Here is a 24089-nt window from a genome sequence, read left to right as displayed (position 1 = left end):
AAACAAAATTATAAATATAAAAAAAAAAAAAGAAGACATAAAAAATACAAGTATTTATTATACTTACCTCTATGATGCCAAAATGAGTGCCTAAGTCCTAAGGTCATCCACTATATTTCTACTCCCGTTAAAGAAGAATTAAGCTCACCGCTGCCGGAGCAAAATGGTGGCCTGGATCAATGGTTCTTCCTTGTTCCTTGATTCCTTCTCAAAGTCCTTTCTTAAAACCCTTGACAAAATCCAAACCCTGTTTGTGAATCGTGTTTTTGTTTTGTTTGTTTTGGTTATTTTTTATGGAGTACAGCTGATCCCATACATCTCAAGTGTTAACAAAACCATACACCTACCAATAAAAAATCTATATTTGGAATCTTCATCAAGTAATTTTAAAATGTGTTTAAAAAAAAAACCCATAAGGCGTCACTTCATATAAGGCGGAGCACTGCCTTACCATATCTAGACTGCATCAGCGCCTTAAAAACTATGGTATGGTGGACCGATTAGTCTTAGGAATCAAATTTTAAACAATGATTCCGATAGGGCAAATTGCTTGAAAGTTGATTCTGATGTCCAATTCATATTTAGGGTCATGAGGGAGACCTTAATTTATGAGAGAATCATTAAAAATGTTGTATGTATATTGTTTTTTTATTTTAATGGTTATTGATTTCATATAATAATGCGTGTACATGTAGATTCGTAATGGCAACCATAAACAACACCCTTATGTCCCTAATAGCAGACACTAAGTTGATTGGCCCAAATTACAATGATTGGTATTACAATTTAAAGATGCTTCTGACCGCTGAAAAATTGATCAATGTCCTCGATGAAGTAGTACCTCCACCATCCCAGGCTGATTCCACCCAGGAAGAACGTGACCGGTATGAGGATTTCCTTGTTAGGGATTCGAAAGCGGCACTTTATATTCACAATTCTGTGGACAAGTCTATCCGTGATTCGATCAAGGATGTGAGGCATGGTGCAAAAATGGACAAACTTGCTGAATTGTTCAACAAGAAATATGTCCATACTATATTTGACACTATGGATGAACTCCATGATGCCAAGCTTGCCTCGGGGTCCTCTCTCATGGACCATGTCATGAAGATGATAAATTTATTGGAAAAACTTGAGGAGGCCATGAATGTGAAATTCCCTCTGGTATACGAGACTGGTTTAGTCTTACGTTCTCTGCCAGCCTCTTTCAATTCCTTCCACATGACATACAAGTTCAGTGAGGAGTTGCAATTGACTGAACTCGCCCAAGCGTTGGTAGAGGCAGAGAGGTCACTTAAAAAGGAAAAACCAGAGGTGAATACCACAAAGAAGAAGAAGTCTGTTTCCAAGAAGAAGTGAAACAAGAAAAAGGGCAACAACGGGAATACTTCCCTGAAGCCTAACCCTGGGAACAAGGTGGGCAAGAAATCTGAAAAGGGAAATTGCCACCATTGTGGAAAACCTGGTCACTAGAGGAGGAACTGCCATGGTTACCTGGCATCCATTAAGATGAAGAAGTCAGAGGAAGATAAGGAGGCCCCAAAGGAAGGTACATATGATGTCAATGTCCTTTATGAGTCTGTTATGTCTGTTGAACCCGTCAATTCTTGGCTGGTAGATAGTGGTTCTACCATTCACGTTTGCAATATGTTGCAGGGGTTTGAAAGACGAGGAAACCAGAAGGAGAAGAGGTGCGTTTACTTATGGGCACCGAAGCTGAAGCTAAGACAAAAGCTGTTGGAACTTTTAAATTAGTTTTTAATTCCAATGTTTTAGTATTAAAGGAATGTTATTATGTACCCTCTTTTAAGAGGAAGATAATTTCCGTCTCAAAATTAGTTTTGGATGGATATCATTTTTCCTTTAATTCTAAGTTAATTATTCGTTTTAATAATTCTTTTGTGGCATCATATTCTTTCTAATGGTCTATATTTTTTGGATAGCCCTGTTAAAAAAACGAATATTGTTACAAATAATGATTTGAAACGAAAACCAGCTTTGGTGAGTCCAACATACTTTTGGCACTTGAGATTAAGGCATATCAATTCAAACCGAATCAATATGTTAGTTAAGGATGGACCCTTAGAAAGTCTAAGGGTTGAGCCATATCCAACCTGTGAGTCATGCCTGCAAGATGACTAAGAAACCCTTTCTTAACAAAGGAAGAAGGGCCATAGATCTATTGGAACTAGTACATACTGATGTTTGCGGTCCCATAAATGTTGAAGTTAGGTATTTTTTTCAATATTTCATAACATTCACTGATGATTATCCTAGATACGGTTATATCTATTTAATGCATAGAAAATCTGAAGTCTTTGAAAAGTTCAAAGAGTTTTAGGCTAAGGCCAAAAGGCAGCTTGACAAACGCATTAAATCCTTACGATCTGATTGTGGAGGAGAATATCTATCAGATGACTTTAAAGACTACCCAGGGCTCGTTTGATAACGTTTTTGTCGTTTCTGTTTCAAGAAACGGCAGAAACATAAATTTCCGTTTCTAGAAACAGAAAAGGAATTGAAGGTGTTTGATAAGTCATGTTTCTGGAAGTCGATAGTAACCAGCGAAAGAATGGCCACGAGTCGTTTCTAGAAAAATTGTTTCGCCTAGGTCGTTTCTTGAACTACAAATAGGTAGAAATTTTAATTTCTATTTCTGAAAACAAGGGAAATGAAACAGTTTTATCAAACGCTTTTTGTTCAATTTCTACCATTTCTGGACATAGAAACGGCAGAAATGCGTTTCTTGAAACGTTATCAAACGAGCCCCTAGTTTCACACTGTATTGTTAGTCAACTATCAAACCCTAGAACACCACAATAAAATGGTGTTTCTAAAAGACGCAACAGGACCCTATTAGACATGGTCCGTTCTATGCTCACTTATTGTGAGCTACCTTTCTTTCCGGGGATATGCTTTAGAAACAGCGATATATATCTTGAATAGGGTTCCTAGTAAGTCTGTCCAAAAGATACCCTTTGAGCTGTGGAAAGGGCAAAAACCCAGCCTACAACATTTAAGAATCTGGGGTTGTATCACACATGTGTGAAAACAAAAGATGGACAAACTAGAATCTCGTACTTCAAGATGCTATTTCTTGGGATATCCCAAAGGCACAATAGGCTATTAATTTTATGACTCTGCTGATCAAAAAGTCATAGTAAGTAAGCATGCTACTTTTCTAAAGGAAGAGTTCCTATTTAAGAAATTGGAATCAGTAGTAATTCATGAGATACTAGATAACTCTGATAATTCACTTGGGGTAGTGAGACCAATCGACACACCCACTGAATCCACCACACCTGAAGAGCCTCGACGCAGTGGGAGGGTTGTAAGACCTCCTACTCGCTATTCCCTCTTTACAGAAGAAGAGAAATCAGTGGAAGTGTTCCACATGGTTTTAGTAGAATTGGATGATGATCCGCTTTCTTACTCTGAGGCACTTCACGATGTGGATGCTCTTAAGTGGCTGGAAGCTATGCGCTCTGAATTAGATTCAATGAAGTCCAATGAGGTCTGGACGCTAGTTGATCCGCCATCAGGTATTAAACCTATTGGTTGTAAATGGATTTTCAAGAGGAAGAAGGGCCCTGATGGAAAGGTTGAACGATTCAAGGCAAGACTGGTTGCAAAAGGTTATACACAAAAGGAGGGTATTAATTATGCTGAAACTTTTTCACCAGTGGCGATGATGAAATCCATAAGGATATTTCTTTCCATCGCTGCAGACTTTGACTATGAAATCTGGCAAATGGACGTTCAGACTACGTTTTTGAACAGGTTTCTTGAAGAAGAAATCTATATGCATCAGCCAAAGGGATTCTCTTCTCTTGGGGAAGAAAGTAAAGTATGCAAACTGCAGAGATCCATTTATGGACTCAAGCAAGCTTCCAGAAGTTTGAACATCAAATTTGATCAATCGATTAAATAGTTTGGCTTCGATCAGAATATTGATGAACAATGTATTTACAAGAAATTTAGTGGAAGTGTTATTTGTTTCCTCGTATTGTATGTGGATGATATTTTACTCATTGGGAATGATGTAGGATTTCTTTAATCGGTAAAACAATGGTTATCATCAGTTTTCTCCATAAAAGATTTGGGTGAAGCTAGTTATATCCTTGGCATCAAACTTGTTAGAGATCGCCAAAGGAGATTGCTAGGTCTTTCGCAGTCCAACTACATAGATAAAATGCTGGCTAGGTTTAACATGGAAAACTTCAAGAAAGGAAACGTTCCTTTCCGGCATGGAGTTAGTTTATCCAAATCTCAATGTCCACAGTCTGCCAAGGACATTGAAGATATGAAGAGGATCCCTTATGCTTCGGCAGTTAGGAGTCTCATGTATGCCATGTTGTGCACCAAACCAGATATATGTTATGCAGTTGGGATGGTAAGTCGATACCAGTCACCCTAGAAGAGAGTATTGTAATGCTGTCAAGAATATCCTTAAGTACTTGAGAAAGACTAAGGATTATTTCTTGGTGTTTGGATCTGATCATTTATCAGTCACAAGTTATACAGACTAGGATTTTCAAACTGACAAAGATGATAGAAAATCCACTTCTAGGATGGTTTACATAATGGGCGGGGGTGCCATCATTTAGAGAAGTGCAAAAAAAAAGTCTACAGCCGATTCCACTACTGAAGCCGAGTACTTGGCAGCATGTGATGCGGCTAAGGTGTTTGGCTCAAGAAGCTATTGAGTGACTTGGACGTTGTCCCTGAGCTTGTCAAAGGCCCAATTACCCTATGTTGTGACAATAGAGGGGCTATCGCACAAGCTAAAGAGCCGAGGTCTCATCATCGGAGCAAGCACGTAGAGCAAAAGTATCATCTCATTAGAGATTATTCAGCGAGGTGACGTGCAGATATCCAAGATTGACACAGTTGATAATGTGTCTGATCCTATGACCAAAGGATTGTCTCAGGAAGTGTTTGAGAAACACTTAGAGAAAATGGGCGTTAGAACCATGGGGGACTGGCGTTGATGTACAAGTGGAAGGTTATTGGATATTGTGTCCATCAAGCCCGGTTTCATGTAATGAACCAATTCATTTCATATATAGATTATTTTTATTTTATCGCATGTGATCATAAAAATGCAACTGTGTCTATAATTTGTTTAAATTCAGTCACAACTAGGGTTTGGACTGGGCATCCATATTATATGGTTGTCGCATTACGTATAACTAGACATGGTGAAGTCGGGATATGAATGCGAGCACACATATTGTGTGTGTTGGCGAAGAGTCTACTATGTCGTATCCCACACGCGTAACTGCCTGTGCTAATTAATGGGATAAACATAACGTCACATCTATCTTAAGCTTGAGAGATACTATTCACTGTGTGAATGAAATGTACACTTAGACATAACAATGATAGAGGTCAAAATTGGACCAACACCGTTTTGTTGGCTGTGCGTCTAATTTGCATGAGTAATAGGTATGTCAACAAGGTAATCACTACCATTATAGGGGAACACCAATGTGGGGTTTCAATGCATACCGTTGGATTAGAATCAGAGCTCTGTACTATTTGTGAAATAGTTCTAAGATTGAATGCGTTCATATCTTAACCAATCCCGTCATTTGCATGTGCATCCCTTGAATTATATACTATGGCATAAGGGTATGGCGGTAATTTCATACATCCCTAATATTCCATAATGAGGGTGTTGGTCAGTGGGGATACTTGGGTAATTTCATATTTATCAAATACTTGATTTTTCTAATCCTATCTTAATAAGGTAATGATAGGATTGGATTATCCCTATTAGACTCTGCCTCTTCCCTTTCTTTGGAAACAAGCAATATGGTCCAAATAAGATTAAGTGAATTTGGGAAAGAAGAAATTAGGGTGACTCTTGGGAATTTGGATTCCAAATTAAGAAGCCTTGATTTTGGAAAAGAAGAAATTGAGGTTACTCTTGGGAATTTGGATTCCAAATTAAGAAGCCTTGATTTTGGGAAAGAAGAGATTAGGGTGACTCTTGGGAATTTAGATTCCAAATTAAGTAGCCTTGAAATTGAGAAAGAAGAAAAAAAGGGTGAAACTCTTGAGTTCATAATAAAAACCCCCTCTCTCTCTAAAAAATAAAAAAAGACTAGTCTCCTCTCTAATTTTTCTCTTTTCTATGTTTTTTATTATTCCTTCTCCAAAAAGAGAAGGATATACATTGGTTTTGAAAAACGTTTTTCACCATTGAAGTTGTGCTCAAAAGCTTGTGAAGTTTTGAAGTTTAAGTCTAACTTGAAGTTCTGGACCAAAGCTTGTCTTCAACAAAGAGGAAGAACCATTGGCTATAGGAGGAGTCACATTTGAGGCTCTTTAATCAGGTATATTTTATTATATTAATTATTAGTTTATACCTTTTGGTATAAACTTCTTTTGGTTGATGAAATTGAATGCGAACGAACCTGATTTTCATTTCCGCTGCATCTCGGGTATGGTTCGAGATCTCCAAATCCTATCAATGAATTGATGTCCTAGTTGACAACAGTAGCAATAAGTCTTGGAAGCTTGTATGGTTGTATATTTAGCCTTCAAATAGACCTCCAATAGGATTATGACACTCAGGAAAAAATGAAAATAGAAAAGACAATGAAGAGAAATCGATGAGGGGAAGAAGAAGGATAGATAGGATTGATCCTCTCACTCTCTCCCTTGGGCCTCTCACCATAGTTCGAGGTCTCGGAAATATCTCACTAAAATCTCATTTTTTGGCTTTGATGAGTCAAGACCATAGGAGATACTGGAAAACGATAATATCTCGCTCGAAACTCAGTGTCTCACCAAGATCTTGGTTCATTTCTCAGTTTCGACTCGATTGATCTAGTCACATAAAGTTTTAAACACCATTTCAATGAGTTATCGCCTTTCTCGCTAGATCTTCCTGTCTCGCCCTGTTGTGAAGAAAATCCCACAAGGTTTTGTGTTTTGGTGCTTCTACTTTCCCAATCTCACCTATACAATAGAGATTATCAACTTCAATGGAGATTGAAGATTGACACTTTTTTATGTCTTTTAATTTCTTATGTTTATTTAAGTTGTTTTACACTTTTCACTTTTTGATATCTTTTAATTCCTTATGTTTATTTAAGTTGTTTTACACTTTTACTTGAATTTTGTGTTCTAAAAGTACTAGATATTGTGTGGAATAGCCTAAGGTAGACCTATGCTAGACTACTAACCTAGGGTTCAAAGTCAAAGGTACCATTTTGGGTTTGATTTTTAAAAATCTAATATTTCCAATGTGTTTAAAAGGCCTAAAATAGCATAGATGACAAGTTTCATGAGTTAACTTGGCCTTGTGGCCACCGAAACCCATCCCGAGCTGTCCTCGAAAAAAATACCAGATTTAGCCGCAGTTTTTGGCCTGGACGAAACCAGTGGCGAAACTGGGACCTCAAACCTTGCTCTCACCCTCTCATAGTACATGCATCCCACCCTTCAGCTGAATGTCTTAGCTTCATGAAGAAAACTTCAAATTTCATCATCCCAAATCATGTCTAGAAGCTTACAACTGATGGTTTTAAATAGGGTAAGCCAAAGCATTACAAAAAGTCTTTCCTAAATTGAACTTAATTGTTTGCTTGACAAGAAGAAATAGAACTAATTAGGAAACAAATTGATCCTCTTTTTCTTTCTGTCGAAGGCTTGACTAAAGACAAAAAACTTGCAAGACTCCAAATCGGTAGAGCTGTATTAATGCTTTTAGCCCTCTAGAAGTTTTCACAACCACAAGGATAACTTTCTGCATGCTGGACCCCACAAGATATGATCAGGATCTGGAATTATTCTCTTATGCTGCTCGATAGGGGTAAGATGGGCCAGTTGTGAACCACCTTTGAAGCCCCTAATAAAGACTTGATCTACATCATGCCTGGCACGCATCTCACCTTAACAATTCTGATTTATCCTAATGGATCACCCACGGTATGCCCACCATAGTTGTCACGGCGTCAAATCGATCCAAGGCGGTGGAGGGATGGCTAATCGATTTGGCGATTAATCGCCCATTATGGCGTTGCCATGGCGGTCAAATCGCCCATGTGTCATTTTTTATTTTCCCTATTTTCTAAAGTTATTTAGTATGCTACTTTTTTATTTCCCCTATTCTCTAAAGTTATTTAACATGCTACAAGCCTACAATATATACCCTGTAACATATAAAACCAACATTAAGCAACATCAAATCATCAAAAATCAACATAGCCCTATCAAAATCACCCAGCATTTTACAAAAAATCAACCGCCTAGTGAATCAGGTGTGACCTGGTGTCCATGGCGGTGACATGGCGACACCTATCAGCCAATGGCAACCGTCATTTGTGAGTCACGTAAATCGTAGCACTGCCATGAACTTCTTTTTGCGCCAGGAAGCCAAATAGCCGCCTAGGCGACGCCATGACAACTATGATGCCCACCACCTGATCAGACCTCAAATACTCGGACGAAAAATTTGAACAGCACACCAAGATCTCGCAGATTGGATGGTCATGGCCATCCAAACAAAACGGTTTTGGATCCTGCAATTTGATTTGGTACAATTCACCAAATGGTGCAAATACTCTAGATTTTCCATACACAAGGAATAAGACAGAATAAAAGCTGCTTCATCTGCATCAGTTTGTCGTATTTACTTTAACTATTAGGGTAGCGACATTTGAAAGACAGGAATACGCTTACCCAATGATTCTTATGATAATAAGATGCTGTCTAGTCTTTTCATTAGTCTTCTTATTTTTTATTTCTTTTTATGATTCTTATAAAAAAGATAACAGGAGATACTCCTCTCTTTTTCCGTCAGGGTTGTCCCATAGCACTACCACCCCAACTACATGAAAATTTAGATCTGACCGTACTTCTTCCTTTTCAGTAGGATAAATAATAAAAAGTTATGAGGGCGGGGCTTGGCTTAACGGTAAGGTTTCTCCATTGCAACCTAGTGATCGTGGGTTCAAGTTGGTAAATAGCCTCTCCACAAAGCAGGGTAAGGCAGTGTACATCAACCCTCCCCAGACTTCGCAGTGGTGAGATTCTCATGTACTGGGTACGACCCTTTTTAAACAAATAAATCTCTTACTTCTAGAAACATATGGAACCTACAAAGTTAACTTGTTAGACATCCCAACAACAATCATCTATTGACCAATAGTTTTCCGGCCTTTAGATGCAAAACCTAAGAAAAGGACACTGGCGAGTGCAACAGTACAGACAAGAAAAATGACAAAAAGCATACGGATCCATGTAGATAGAAAAGATTTGAAGACGCGTTTAACAGACATATATGGAAATGACCTTAGAAAAAAAAAATGCAACTATAGAAATCAGAACTAGATCCATACAATGATTTCAGGTAGTTGAGAGAAAAATTTATTGATAGTGTTGAGTATCTGTATAGCATAGGTTATTTAAATATCCAATCATGACCCAATGTTGCATTCAATATGCATTCCACATACAGATGAGCGGGTTCAAATGTATTTGTGGATATTTCCTACTAGAAACTAATACATTATTAGTAGTTATTGACATGAAAGATGAACAGTTCAGTACATATTTTTCCACAGTAAGGATATAGGCAAGTAGGCTAACTAACCAAGTTACAAATGCAGCTTGACGAAGAGTTCCTCCCAGCTCCCTCTCCCATAAGCAATGATGACTTATCCAAGTCTCAAATTGCTGAAGAACATCCTTGAAAGGAATTGCTGTGTCATGCCAGACACTGTATTTATACATTAGCAAAATTACGATAGCAAATTATACACAAACGTAACTAAAATTCTACTATACATTTTTTTTTTGCAAATACAGCTTACAAGTGAAACTTTCCTCCACGCAATCCGGAGTTTAATTTTCTGTTGGAGAGATTAGCAGCAGATGCAAAACAAATTTTGAGCAAGTACACAGGTAGGTCAGGTTAGGGCCTTTAGGCTTCGGGTGCAATATCATAAAATGTTAAGGGGTAAAATCAAACTAGAAGAACCTGAGATGTGGATTCTCAATTATTCGAACACAAAGCAATAATATACCCCTCGCAATCACTCCATCCTCCCACACACCCCCAAACCCAAACCCACCCACCCCCCAAGCCAGCTGCCTACCGTGCAGGTATTAAAAAATAAAAAATAAAATAAAACCATCATCCTCCTCATCACCACCACTGTCACACTGCCTTGGTACGATCGGCGCCATACTGGCTTGGGCTACCCTGGCAGTGTGCTGCCCTACATCACGCTGCATCCTCGGCTGAGATTTCCTTGGTAACGGTTCTCGGAGTTCACTATGTCATAAGGGATATTCCCTATACTCTCCCTATATTTTCAAAGCTATTGTGCGCCTATTTATTTACTTTTAGCTTGCTATTCTGTTGTCTTCTGCTTCGCTCTTGTTTAACATGCTAGAACCCTTTATTTCTATGTTTGTTTGTGCATCCGGATTTACTATTTTGCTTGCTTGACTTGTTGATAGTCTTGGTAGCTTTTTCTGTATGCCATGTTGCACTAGCTGCTCCTTATACTGCTGCTATTTTGTTTTACTTGTTGGGAGGTTTGGAGATAGTTATTCCTTGGTTTGACTCACTTGCTTACTTGATCAACATTATTTGTCTAGTTCTATGCACCATTGCACTGCTCTGTTGTACCATCTTTGTGCCTTGCTTTGTTTGACGCTGCATCTTATCTTATTTGTGTCTTTTAATGCATTGGGTGTCTTTTCCATCCTACTCTTTGTATATACTTATCTACTATCTATTTATTTTTCATATAGTGGTGCGGCAAGTAGGCCGCCGGCACTTTAATATACTCATCCAACCACCTTTTAGCATGGATCCTTTTGTTTTCTGATATTTTTTCTTGGGTTTATGTCTTTTCGTCCTTGTATTGCTGATCCCCGTAAGCAACGTGCTGTGTCGACGCCCGAATGCGGTGATAAGTAGGCAGGGCAAGTGAGAGGAAATTTTGCAGCCCAGCAACATAGGATTAGATTAGCTTCTTAGAACATTGGATCCTTAATGGGTAAGAGCCTAGAGTTGATAGATGTTATGAGGAGACGATGGATTAATATCGCATGCATCCAAGAGACCAGATAAAAGGGTAACAAAGCCAAGATGTTGGGCGACTTCAAACTCTAGTATTCGAGTGACTAAAGTAACAGAAGTGGAGTGGGCATAATAGAGGAAAAAGATCTAAAGAATGATGTAGTGGAGGTCAAAAGGCTAGGGGATAGGATTATATCCATCAAACTGGTGTTGGAGAAAGAGGTTGTCAATATTGTCTGTGCCTATGCACCCCAAGTAGGACTGGATGAAGGTTGTAAACGTCAATTTTGGGAACATATAGATGACTTACTGCATGGTTTTGGCCAAGAGGAATCAATTATTATTAAAGGTGACCCACTGACCTGAACGGACATGTTGGAAGAGATCGTAGAGATTATGAACGTGTTCATGGAGGATACGGAGTTGGGGTGAGGAACGAGGAAGGGACCTCAATCTTGGACTTTGCGGTAGCTTACAATCTATCCATTGTGAACACTTTCTTTAAAAAAATAGAGGAGCACCTAGTTACCTACAAAAGCGGGAATCACACCAGCCAAATAAATTTCTTCCTAACTAGAGGTGTAGACAGAAGGCTATGTAAGGATTATAAGGTTATTCCTAGGGAGAGTCTAACCACCCAACATAGACTAGTGGTCTTGGATATGCGCCTCAATGCACAGAAGCTTAGGAGTATGGAACCTATGTAACCTAAGAAAAGGTGGTGGAAATTAAGAACAAAAGCATAGGAGAGTCTGTAAACAAATTTTCTGATAATGTGGTCAAACAAAGAAAGTGGAACTATGAGGGAGACATCAATGCGAAGTGGAACGAGATAACTTTTATTAAGAGGGTTGCCAAAGAGGTTCTTTGGGTAGCGAAGGATTTTCGTCAGGCCTCTAGGCAGACTTAGAGGTGAGATGATGAGGTCCAAGCAGTTATTAGGACCAAGAAAGCTAGTTTTAAGACATGACAAAGGACTAAAGAAACAGAAGATAGAAAGAGGTATAATGATCCTAGAAACAAGGCTAAAAAGATTGTGGGAAAATCTAGGGCAAAGAAATATAAGGACCTCTATATTAACCTAAACACAAATGAAGGGGAAAAAGCTATCTATAAGATGGCTGAAATGAGAGAAATAAAGAGTGGATATTTCGACCAAGTGAGATATATCAAAGGTGATGATGGAAGAGTACTACTAAGGGAAGAAGACATTGTGAAGAGATGGGATGAGTATGTTTGTGGCCCTAATAGAAGTGTGTAAGACCCTAAGAGTTTGTGGGGTATACTGGTTAACCAATCTATGCAACACATAGTTGTCACGACGCCAAGGCGAACCAATGCATTGGATTGTTGCCTAAGTGCTTAGGTGACGCCATAAGGCGAACAAGGCAACCAAGTGTTATTTTTTATTTTTCCTCTTTTAAACATTATATTGTATGCTACATATACTTTGTATCATAAAAAATCAACATTAAGCCACATCAAATCATTAAAAATTAATATTAAATCACATTAAATCATAAATTCAAAGAAATATTATTGTTTTATAATAAGTTTAACAGGTCAAATGATTTTGTTTTTAAATAAGACACTTTGTATTAGGTAGATCACAAAACCAGCTTTCCAACAAGTCTAAGATTACTTAAAATTTGAGTTTTAATGACAAAGTTATGTTCTGGTCAAACTTATTTTCATTTGCATGAATACTATTAAAATCACCTAAATGATGGATATCAAAACGAAATACTATTTTACCAGACTTTTGGTTTTTAGCAGTGATTTACCATGATAAAATTTATGAAATTTCAGAATTGAGAAAAACCTCAACATCTGAAGGTTGAAAATCACCCATACAAAAAATTCAGTTTTGTTCTTGGACTGTGGGGCTAAGGGATTGACTTTTATCCTTTTAGAATTTGATTTTTAAACTATTTTCATTGGATTCAAATAGGGGTAACTGCTTATTTATGAATAAGATCTTAAGTAATTACTTAAGATGGTATTTTACATAAATAAGTGCTATGATTTGCAATAAGGAGCCAGTGAAATAAGGCGACAATTGCCCAAACTCCACATAGGTTGCATGGATGCCTAGTCATCGCCTTGGCGACACCTTGACAACTATGATTTAACAAGATTATGAACACAAGGAAAATGCCAAATAAATGGAGAAGAAGCATTGTTGTGCCAATCTACAAAAGTAAAGGTGATATCCAAAGCTGCAATAACTATAGAAGCATAAAATTAATGAATCATATTATGAAACTATAGGAGAAGGTTATTGAAGCCTTATTGAGAAGAGAGACTCTCGGAGAACCAATTTGACTTATGCTAAATATATCCACAACAGAAGCTATCTACCTACTGAGGAGGCTCATGGAATTATATAAAGCTAGCAAGAAGGATCTCCATATGATCTTCATTGACATGGAAAAAGCCTATGATATATTATTCACTAGAGACTTAATCTGACATGTACTTGTGAGATAGGGGTGTCAATATTAAGCAAAAATTAAGTTTGGAGTCCAAATACAGGTTTTGGTCGAAACCAAAGATTTGTGTTTGAAATGGGTCAAAACAGTACCCATTTTGAATGACTTATGGTATTTAACATAATTGAGCCCACTCCGGGTCCTACTCAGGAAGATTCAGATAAAAGTCTAGAAGTTGGCCCTCACTAGGCAGAACACATAAAGTTCCAATGAAAGAAAAGGAATCCGATATTAAACATGGATTTTTAATCAGAAAAAAAAATAGAAAAATAACAGGCAAAAAAAGGAACTAAGACGAGTAGATGGAATTGAAAGTAATGTTTTGGCAAAACAAAACAAAATCATGGAAACTTTTCAAAATTTTGACCAAAACATGTAAGTTTCAATTGAAATCTAGTATACCTAATGAGTCACAGTGTTCCGTTTTGAGCCAGGTAGAAACCGAATAACTTCAGTACATTTTGTCTAAGTTTGTCACGAATTCCTGACCCATTTTGAAGATTGACCCGCTCCGACATATTTTGGTGTTGACCCGAATGGGAAGTTTTCTGAGATCTGTAATGGAAGTAGAGGGGTTGGGCCGATAGGCCCAAGCCTGAAGCCCAGCACTAATCTTGCATGGGGGTGCAGGGGCTACTATGGTTTGACCGGATCGACCACAATCCGATGGGTAAGGTTTTAAGTATCGGTGCGTATCCGTATCGGCCCTTACCAATATGATACACACTGATACGATACATAAAATTTTTAAAACCCTTTTGTATCGATACATATCCTACGATACATACCGATAAGCACCGATACAATATGATACTCACCGATACGTACCGATACTCTATGGAAAAAATAAAATCAAGTGAAATGTACATTTTAGTATGTATCGGTGTGTATTGGAACGTATCGGTATGTATCGGTCTGATACGGTACGATACATACCGATACAGTGCGCTACAGTCATATAATGGCCAAGTGGGGTCATTTTTTAGAAAAAAACATGATTTTTTGAGGGGTTTTTTATCCAAAGTTGCTGCCAGACATATTTCCTCTAACTAAAGTGGAAATCAAGGTTGGGAACAAGGATTTTACATTTATGGGCCAACTACAAACCTTGAATTCTTAGTGTGATACCCTCAATTTAGTGTTTATGCATAATACATGTTATCAATAGCTTTTTTTAACAAATTTTTTAAGCAAAAGTGTATAAAAAAGTATTTCCTATACATTTATGTGCATATCTTTAGGGTCTCTTAGCGTATCTCCGATACGATACGATACCCTCCGATACGTATCTTAATTTTAGCCGACCGATAGGGTGACCGATACCGATACTTTAATCCTTGCCGATGGGTCGACCTGCGACTTGGAGTATATAATGTATTGTTGTCTTGTTGAAAAAGTCATTGTAATATTGGAGGGTTTTTCGAACTATTCAGGGCGAGTTTTCTCGTCGCTGCTTGGGTGTAATCTCTCTTCTATATAATGAAACATCTTCTTCACCCAAGGATGTAGCACACCACACTGGTGTGTGAACCTCGTTAAATCTCTGTGTTGTGCTGATCTATTGTCTGTTTATTTTCGCATTTCTTGGTATTTGCTCTGACAAATTGGTATCAGAAGTTTGGGTTACTTCAATCCATGGCTTCAACGAAATACGATATTGATAGATTTGACGGCAACATCAGTTTTAGTCTATGGTAGGTTTGAATGATGGATATTCTTACACAACAGGGTTTGAAGAAAACCCTATTTGGGAAGACGAAGAAACCTGCAACTATGACTGATGATGATTGGAGCGAGTTGAATGATAAAGCCCTTTCAACTATTCAGTTGTGTCTTTCAAATGATGTTCTACAGGAAGTTCTCTCAGAGAAAATGGCTGCAGAGTTATGTGTGAAGTTAGATCATCTCTATCTCACCAAATCCCTCACCAAATAGGTTGAGATTGAAACAGTAACTGTATACCCTCCATATGGGTGAAGGTACTTCCATTAAATCCCATATTTCTGAGTTTAATTCTATTGTTACTGATTTGCAAAGGATATATGTTAAAATAGATGATGAAGATTTGGCCATATTATTGTTATGTTCTTTGTCACCATCATATAACCATTTTAGGGATACCATAATTTATAGTAGGGAGGCAATCTCTGTTGAAGATGTCAAAACGAATCTACTAAGCAAACAAAAGATTGATGATAAGTTGACGTCTATAAATAAATCTGATGGTGTTGATTTGGTAGCTAGTGGGAGAACAAATGAAAGGGGTTCAAATGGTAACAAAAAGAAGGCTAGATCAAAATCTATGCACAAGAATTTAACCTGCAATTACTGTAAGAATAAGAGGCATATTAAATCTGAATGCTATAAGCTTTTAAATAAGCATAAAGCAGGTGGTGGTGCCCAAAATCAACAGAATAGAGATGATTCTGTAGAAACCATAGTTTTTAAGGCACTAGTAAGGCGATGCAGTCTAGAGATGGTAAGGCAGTACTCTGCCTTACATGAAGTGGTGCCTTATGGGTTTTTTTTTTTTTTAAGACACATTTTAAAATTACTTGATGAAGATTCCAAATATAGATTTTTTATTGGTAGGTGTATGGTTTTGTTAACACTTGAGATGTATGGAATCAGCTTTACTCCACCAAAAATAACCAAAACAAACAAAACAAAAATATGATTCACAAATAGGGTTTGGATTTTGTCAAGGGTTTTAAGAAAGGGCTTTGAAAAGGAATCAAGGAATAAGGAAGAACCACTGATCTAGGCAACCATTTTGCTCCGGCAGGGGTGAGCTTCATTCTTCTTTGACAAGAGTAGAAATATAATGGATGACCTTAGGGCTCAGGCACTCATTTTGTCATCATAGAGGTAAGTATAATAAATACTTGTAATTTTTTATGTCTTTTTTTCTTTATATTTATAATTTTATTTCATAATTATGTATTTATATTATATGTTAATATGATTGATATTAATGATTGATGATTGATGAAGATGAACTTAAGTTTATTCACTTTATTAATTTGTTTTCTTAATAAATATCTTACATTGGTATGAATATGAACCTTTAATATTTATTTAACATATGAGTAATAGGATTTAACTAGGATTTGAGCCAAATAGATTGGTATTATAAAAAAATTACACAGGAACGCTTAAGTCAATAAGGCGCGCTTTATGCCCGCCTTATCTCTAAGGCGCTCCGAAAGACCCTCAATCGCCTCCGTCGCCTTACCGCCTTAAAAACTATGGCAAAAACTAGTATTGCTGAAAATGAGAGTGAGTTTGATATGCTTTTGGTGATTGATGACAGAGTCAGATCACAGGATGAATGGATTCTTGACTCTGGTTGTTCCACCATATGTGTCCCAATAGTGAATGGTTCTCCACATACGAATCAGTTCAAGGTGGAGTTGTGTTAATAGGAAATAATGCCTCTTGTAGGACTATTGGAATGGGAGCGATCAAGATCAAGATATATGATGGTATTGTTAGAACTTTGTCTAATGTTAGGAATGTCCCCGATTTGAAGAAGAATCTCATCAGTTTAGGCACTCTTGATTCAAATGGGTGCAAATATACAGTTGAAGGTGGAGTCATGAAGATCAGTAGGGGTGTTCTTTTGTTGATGAAAAGAATTAAGGTTGGTAGTTTGTATGTGTTGCAGGGTACTACAATCACTGGGTCTGTTGTAGCAGCTTCATCATCTATATCTTAATCAGATATCACAAACTTATGGCACATAAGGTTAAGCCATATGAGTGAAAGAGGGATGGCATCACTAAGTAAAAAGGGTTTCTTGTGTGGTCAAAGTACAAGAACAATGGAGTTCTGTGAGCATTATGTGTTTGGAAAGCAGAGGAGAGTCAGTTTCAGTACTACTATTCACAGGACCAAGGAACTTTGGACTATATTCATTCAAACCTATGGGGGCCCTCCAGGGTTGCTTCAAAGGGGGTTGGTGCAAGTTACTTGCTTACTTTCATTGATGAATTCTCTAGGAAGGTTTGGGTCTATTTCTTGAAGCACAAAATGAAGTATTTATCACTTTCAAACAGTGGAAGAATTTGTTTGAGAAGCAGACCGAGAAAAACATTAAGAGGTTGAGAATCGATAATGGCCAAGAGTTTTGTGAAGGTGACTTTAATAAGTTCTGTAAAAATGAAGGTATTGTAAGACACCATACAGTTGTTAAAACATCCCAGCAGAATGGAGTGGCAAAGCGTATGAATAGAACCTTGTTCGAAAATGCAAGGTGAATGTTATCAAATGCAGTATTGGGCAAGGAGTTCTGGGCAGAAGTAGTTAACACAGCAACCTTGTTGGTGAATCGATCTCCTTGCACAGCTATTGAGTGCAAGATTCCAGAGGAAATTTGGTCAAGTAAGCCTGTAGACTACTCTAATTTAAAAGTATTTGGATGTCCTGCTTATGCATATGTGAATGAAGGGTAGTTGGAACTTAGGGCCAAGAAATGCATTTTTCTTGGGTATGGATCTAGAGTTAAAGGATACAGGTTGTGGTGTTCTGATCCAAAGTCTTCAAAATTTCTTATTAGTAGAGATGTTACTTTTGATGAATCTGTTATGTTGCATTCTAGGAAAGAAGCACTTGTTTATTGTGATGAATGTCAAGAAAAATCTAGAGAGAAGGTGGAGTTTGAAATTGGTGGTTCATCTTCAAACAAAACACAATCTACTTCAGTTCAGCTGCCCACTTTTACTGAAGGAGATGATGCTTAAGAGAATCAAGAAGAAGAGCAGTACAACATTGCCAAGGATAGACCAAGAAGGAATATTAGAAAACCACCAAAGTATGGGCATGCTGAATTTGTTGTTTATGCATTGTCTGTTGCATATACAATTGAAAATAGTGAGCCTACAACATATTCTGAAGCTGTTACTTTAGTTGATTCTACAAAATGGTTGGTTGCCATGAATAAGGAGATGGAATCTCTTCATAAAAATCAGACTTGGGAGCTTGTCAAGCCGAGAACAGAGAAGAAAATTGTTGGCTGCAAATGGGTCTTTAAAAAAAGAATCCGCCCCAGTTGTTGAAGATGCTAGGTAAAAGGCACGGTTGGTTGCAAAAGGCTACAGGCAGGTACAAGGAATTGATTTTAATGATGTTTTCTCACCTGTTGTTAAGCATAGTTCTATTTGTGTCCTACTTGCTTTAGTTGCTATGCATGATTTGGAGTTAGAGCAACTTGATGTGAAAACAGCATTCTTGCATGGTGAACTAGAAGATAAGATTTATATGCATCAACCTGAAGGGTTTGTTATTGAAGGTAAGGAGGACCATGTATGTTTGTTGAAGAAGTCCCTATATGGCTTGAAACAGTCTCCTAGACAGTGGTATAAAAGGTTTGATTCAGTTATGGGTAGTTTTGGATATTGCAGGTGTTAATATGACTGTTGTGTTTATTTCAGAAAGCTCTCTGATGGGTCATTCATATATTTGCTGCTTTATGTTGATGATATGTTGATTGCAGCAAAAGACAAGAATGAGGTCAACAGGTTGAAGGAACAATTAAGTTCTGAATTTGAGATGAAAGATTTGGGGGGCAGCAAGGAAGATCCTTGGTATGAAGATCAAGAGGGATAGAAAAGCAGGGAAGTTGTGGCTATCTCAATAGAAGTAAATTGAGAAGGTATTGAATAGTTTTGACATGAAAGATGCCAAACCTGTAAGCACTCCTCTTGCATCTCATTTTAGACTTTCAGCTGCTCTATCACCTAAGACAGATGAAGAGGTGGAGTACATGTCACGTGTTTCATACTCTAGTGCAGTTGGCTCCATTATGTATGCTATGGTTTGCACTCGTCCTGACATTTCACAAGCTGTCAGTGTGGTGAGCAGATATTTTTCATGCCCAGGTAAAGCTCATTAGGAAGCAATGAAGTGGATACTTAGGTACTTGAAAGGGACCTCTGGTGTTTGTTTGGAGTTTGGAAGGAATTGTGATAGTTTATCTGGTTATGTTAATTCAGATTATGCAGGTGATCTTGACAAGAGGTCACTCACAGGCTATATATTTACTCTTGGAAGAAGTACGGTTAGTTGGAAAGCTACTTTACAGGCTACAATTGCATTATCTACTACTGAAACAGAGTATATGGTAGTGACTAAGGCAATGAAAGAAGTTATTTGGCTTAGAGGTTTGTTGGGAGAACTCAGCATGGATCATGGAGTGACTGTTGTCCATAGTGATAGCTAGAGTGCTATTCACTTGACCAAAGATCTAACGTATCATTAGAAGACGAAGCACATTGATGTTCAGTATCATTTCATCAAAGAGATAATTGCTCAAGGTAATATTCAAGTGTTGAAGATTGGTACTGAAGACAATCCAACTGACATGTTGACTAAGCCTTTCTGTGTTTGCCGTGTTTGAGTTCAGCCCTTTGGAGGGCTATTGGAGAAGATGAAGATTTTTGCTATTTGTTTGTTTGCTGGAAGAGAATTCAAGCCAAGGTAGAAATTTGTTAAGTTTGTCTTGAATTCTTGACCCGTTTTGAAGATTGACCCGCTCCGACATATTTTGGTGGCGACCCGAATGGGATGTTTTCTGAGATCTGTGATGGAAACAGAAGGGTTGGGCCGATAGGCCCAAGCCCGGAGCCCAGCACTGATCTCGTATGGGGGTGCGGGGGCTACTATGGTTCGACCGGATCAACCGCAACACGATGGGTCGACCTGCGACTTGGAATATATAATGTACTGTTGCCTTGTTGAAAAAGTCATTGTATTTTTTAGGGGTTTTTCGAGCTAGGGTTTCAGGGTGAGTTTTCTCGCCGCTGCTTAGGTGTAATCTCTCTTCTGCATAGTGAAACATCTTCTTCTTCACCCGAGGACACAGCACACCACACCGGTGTATGAACCTCGTTAAATCTCTATGTTGTGCGGATCTATTGTCTGTTTACTTCCGTATTTCTTGGTGTTTGCTCTAACACATTTCGACCAACTCCACCAACTTCTTAAACCATGCATGCAAGTCAATGAAATGACCACAATTATGGTAGTCCTTAGTTTGTGGTATCATGGTAATGTTGATAGTTGATAGTAGATACTAAGCAGGAAGGATGCCAATCTAACTAACGACTATTGGTAAAAATTCATATGTACAGAAGTTTCCAATCAATCATTTACAAGCTTTGATGCAATCTCTTGATATTGAAATCACAGTTGTCAAGGCGTCACTAGGCACCACCTAGGCGTCTAGGCTCTTCCTTAGGTCCAAGGCAACTTCATGCCTTGTTGACTCTTCATGAGTTTATGTTGATTTATATTTATTTATTTTTTATTTTTAAATAAATATGATTATATTATGTTTTATGCTTTGCTTATTATTTGTCGGTTTTCTCATATTAGGCCACTAGCATAAATGTAACATATTGCATTGATATGACTTCTACGTTGTATATCAATGTACAACAACAACAACAACAACAACAACAACAACAACAACAACAACAAAGCCTTAACCCAACTTAATGGGGTCGTTTGTCGGGGCATAAACATAATTATATAAAATTATCATTGTTGTATAATATATATCATTAATGCACGCCGAGGCAGGCGCCTTGAGTCTCCTAGTTGCCTTGACAACAATGATTGAAATTGCAAAAATCCATAGAGAAGATAATAATATCGCAAGCAAAAGTATGAGCTACAATGCCATGTTATCGTTGCTATATTACATAGATCATTAATGCACGCCTAAGCAGGCGCCTTGGGTCTCCTAGTCGCCTTCACAACTATGATTGAAATTGCAAAATCCATAGAGAAGATCATAATATCCCAAGCAAAAGGATGAGCTAGAATGCCATGATATCAGAATTCAGAGGCATGGCAAGAACTTACCGAACAATCATATTGCTAAAGAAAATTTGTAAGCAAAAAGCAACTCGACCAATATTTATAATGACATCAAAACCTACAGCAGTTAGATAAATTGAACTTGTACAAGTTCTCCAATAATCAAAGCAGAATCATTAGCATACCGGTCAACTCCAATTTTCCCATATTTTCCTTCAATATATTCATTAACTCTTTGCTCACTCATGATGGAAGGCCGCACAAACCTGAGGAGGAGAATACAAGCATAGAGAAATATAAGCATTTGGTAAAAATCATTGCAAATCCGAATTCTCATCAGGGCATGCAACTATAAAAGCACATACCAACAATGGATGAATCCTATATGACAGTCTCGTCTGATATATGTCTTTAAAAGAAAAAGGAAAAAAAACAAAAAAACAAAACAAAAACTGTGACATGCGAGCATTTCTATGACTACATTGAAGTAAACATCCGACTTGCTATTAGAATCTGCATACTTCAAATAGTATATGGACATGTACTATTAACTTCTTCTTTTTTTTTTCTTTTTTTTTTTTTAATGTTCTTAAATACTTCCATCCAAAGAGTTATGGATTGTCCACCTAGAGTATCCTATTACTAATTTTTTGATGCACATGAGTAATTGATAAAGCCCATGACAATGCATAATGAATTGAGAAGAAAACAAACAGAATATTCTTTGCCTCCAAAAAATAGAATTTATCCTTTTCATGGGTAATGGAAAGAACTTCATTGTAAGAAATGAAAAGACAGCATCCCAATAAGAATGAAAAGACAGCATACCAACAGTACAAGGCTGTCATATATTTTGGAAGGATTAAAAATTTACAAGGTCATATTTATGTAGCTTTTAGCTACAAAATCTCTAGCATTAGTTCTTCGGAGCATAAGCATATATATAAACTATGAAGTCCCCATCAGGGTCCAAAATGTTAAGACAATAACCACAGATCTGATCCCCCAGATACGAGTGAGATTTTTGTAGACAAGTCCCCTTTAACTTTATACCATCCCTTTTGTTCCACCTGATCATATATTGATCTCTCTATTGTGTCAAAAACTATGAATCCTGAATCTGTTTTATCTGATTGAAATGTAGCTAAGATCTTACACCCACTTTTTAAGATACTTACAATTCGACTGGTACAGTCATATGTCAAACATGACCACTCCTAGAAAGTAGAAACTCAAGACTAATTTTGAAAGCAGCTTGTGGATAAAATGTTAATTGCATCAATTGTGATTTTATTTTTTTAGAGAGAAAGTGTGGATTAGAAGAAGAATTGAGTAAAAATTTTGCAAGGTGAGCTCAACCTGTGAAAGAAATCCACGACATCCAAGGTTTTTGCATCAATGATTATGACAGGAAACTCAAGAATCTCAACTTTCCCTTCCAAGTCGAGCACCAAAACATAATCAAGGTGCTGAGAGCACAAACATTTGAGGTCAGCCGCATTCACTTGAAGATCTTTGAAACAATTATGATTGAACTTTGCAAGGTGCGAAACATCATCTGCCTGCAATGCCAAAGAAATTTCAAAATGTCAATTCACATATACAACTATCTTCTACAATATCAAGACAATGTATGTTTGTTCACAGACTGAATTATCAACATGTGAAAAATGCTTTTGACAATCTTGATCAAACACTTGGTACGCAAGAGAGAAAAATGTAGCAAAACAGTAAAAAAATACAAAACAGAGTTAAGCTTCAAAAGTTTCAGGAAGATGGAGCTACCTTTGTGCACTTGCCTTGGGTATGGTACAAACACAAGGGCTTCCATCGTTCTGTGACGGGAGCTACGGAGTCCAATTGAGAGGTCGAATTTGAGGACGAGGCTGAAGCAGCTACCTGAAGCCCTCGCCTTGGAAGAAGCGAGAAAAAAGCTCTCGAGAGGATAGAGTTAGCTATTAAGGGCATTCTATTGCTCACTAAGGGAGAGAAGTAACGAAACACACAAACACTAGCAAGCACCATCGTTTCGTTGGGGCTTCAGTTTCTTACTACCTCTGGCCTCTGGTTTCGGTCATTACAATATCCTCCTGTTCTTCACCTGGCATTGGTTACTCAGCATGAGTCATTCAGCAGGAGAAGAGAAGGGAAAACATGTCAAAAGGAATCGGTGATGAACGATTCCAATTCAGATCGGCTAGGAATAGATCAGAATCGGTGACAAGAACCCTGAAACTGGCTATGTGATCTGAAAATCAAACCGATTCAAGAAATCTTGGCGGGAATCTTCCAATTTAAAAGTACAGAAATGAAGATCAGTCTCAAGTAAAAACTGATTCTAAGACAAATTGGCCGATTCTCGATCCGATTCATCAATTTTTGAAACTCTGGGATCGGCAGTTTTATTTTTTTATTTTTTTATTTTTTGGTACGAAGACTAACAGATTTATAGTTTAAAAACAAACATTACACCATTACAGGTAGAGATATAGAACTTAAATAGCATACAAGAAGAGAGGAAAAAAATAAGAGAAGGATATTAAACTCTCAATTTGAGATGAAACACCCTTCAAGAAAGAGGCAAAAATGTTCTTCCATAAAAAATAAATAAATAAAGGCAAAAATGTTTCCGGCACAACCATTTAGGAATGAATCTCTTTAATGGGTATATCTAGCTAGTTTTGTTACATCACAGAAAGAATGATACGGCAAATCTGACCATTTGGATA

General features: G+C 37.5%; 1 protein-coding gene across 4 annotated transcripts in view; it reads right to left on the bottom strand.

The window, feature by feature from the left end:
- Nucleotides 1–23683, bottom strand: part of LOC122079536 (uncharacterized exonuclease domain-containing protein At3g15140-like) — a 52469-nt gene extending 28786 nt beyond the window's left edge. The window contains exons 1-4 of one of the 4 annotated variants that reach the window (XR_006140457.1): nucleotides 23146–23683; nucleotides 22720–22922; nucleotides 21546–21626; nucleotides 9608–9733 (exon numbers count right to left, since the gene is read on the bottom strand). Coding sequence is in view for 3 of the 4 variants with exons in the window: in XM_042646076.1 (XP_042502010.1) it covers nucleotides 9608–9733; nucleotides 21546–21626; nucleotides 22720–22922; nucleotides 23146–23385 (650 nt within the window). In the remaining variant the exon portion in view is untranslated. The remainder of the gene's footprint in view (nucleotides 1–9607; nucleotides 9734–21545; nucleotides 21627–22719; nucleotides 22923–23145) is intronic. The other 3 variants (XM_042646076.1, XM_042646077.1, XM_042646078.1) reach the window with 3 other exon arrangements.
- Between the last annotated feature and the right edge of the window lie 406 nt (nucleotides 23684–24089).

The sequence above is a fragment of the Macadamia integrifolia genome, chromosome 5 (assembly GCF_013358625.1).
Source record: "Macadamia integrifolia cultivar HAES 741 chromosome 5, SCU_Mint_v3, whole genome shotgun sequence".
NCBI classification, from domain to species: Eukaryota; Viridiplantae; Streptophyta; class Magnoliopsida; order Proteales; family Proteaceae; genus Macadamia; species Macadamia integrifolia.
Note: the sequence above shows the minus strand (reverse complement) of the source record. Positions and strands in the feature narration are given on the sequence as shown.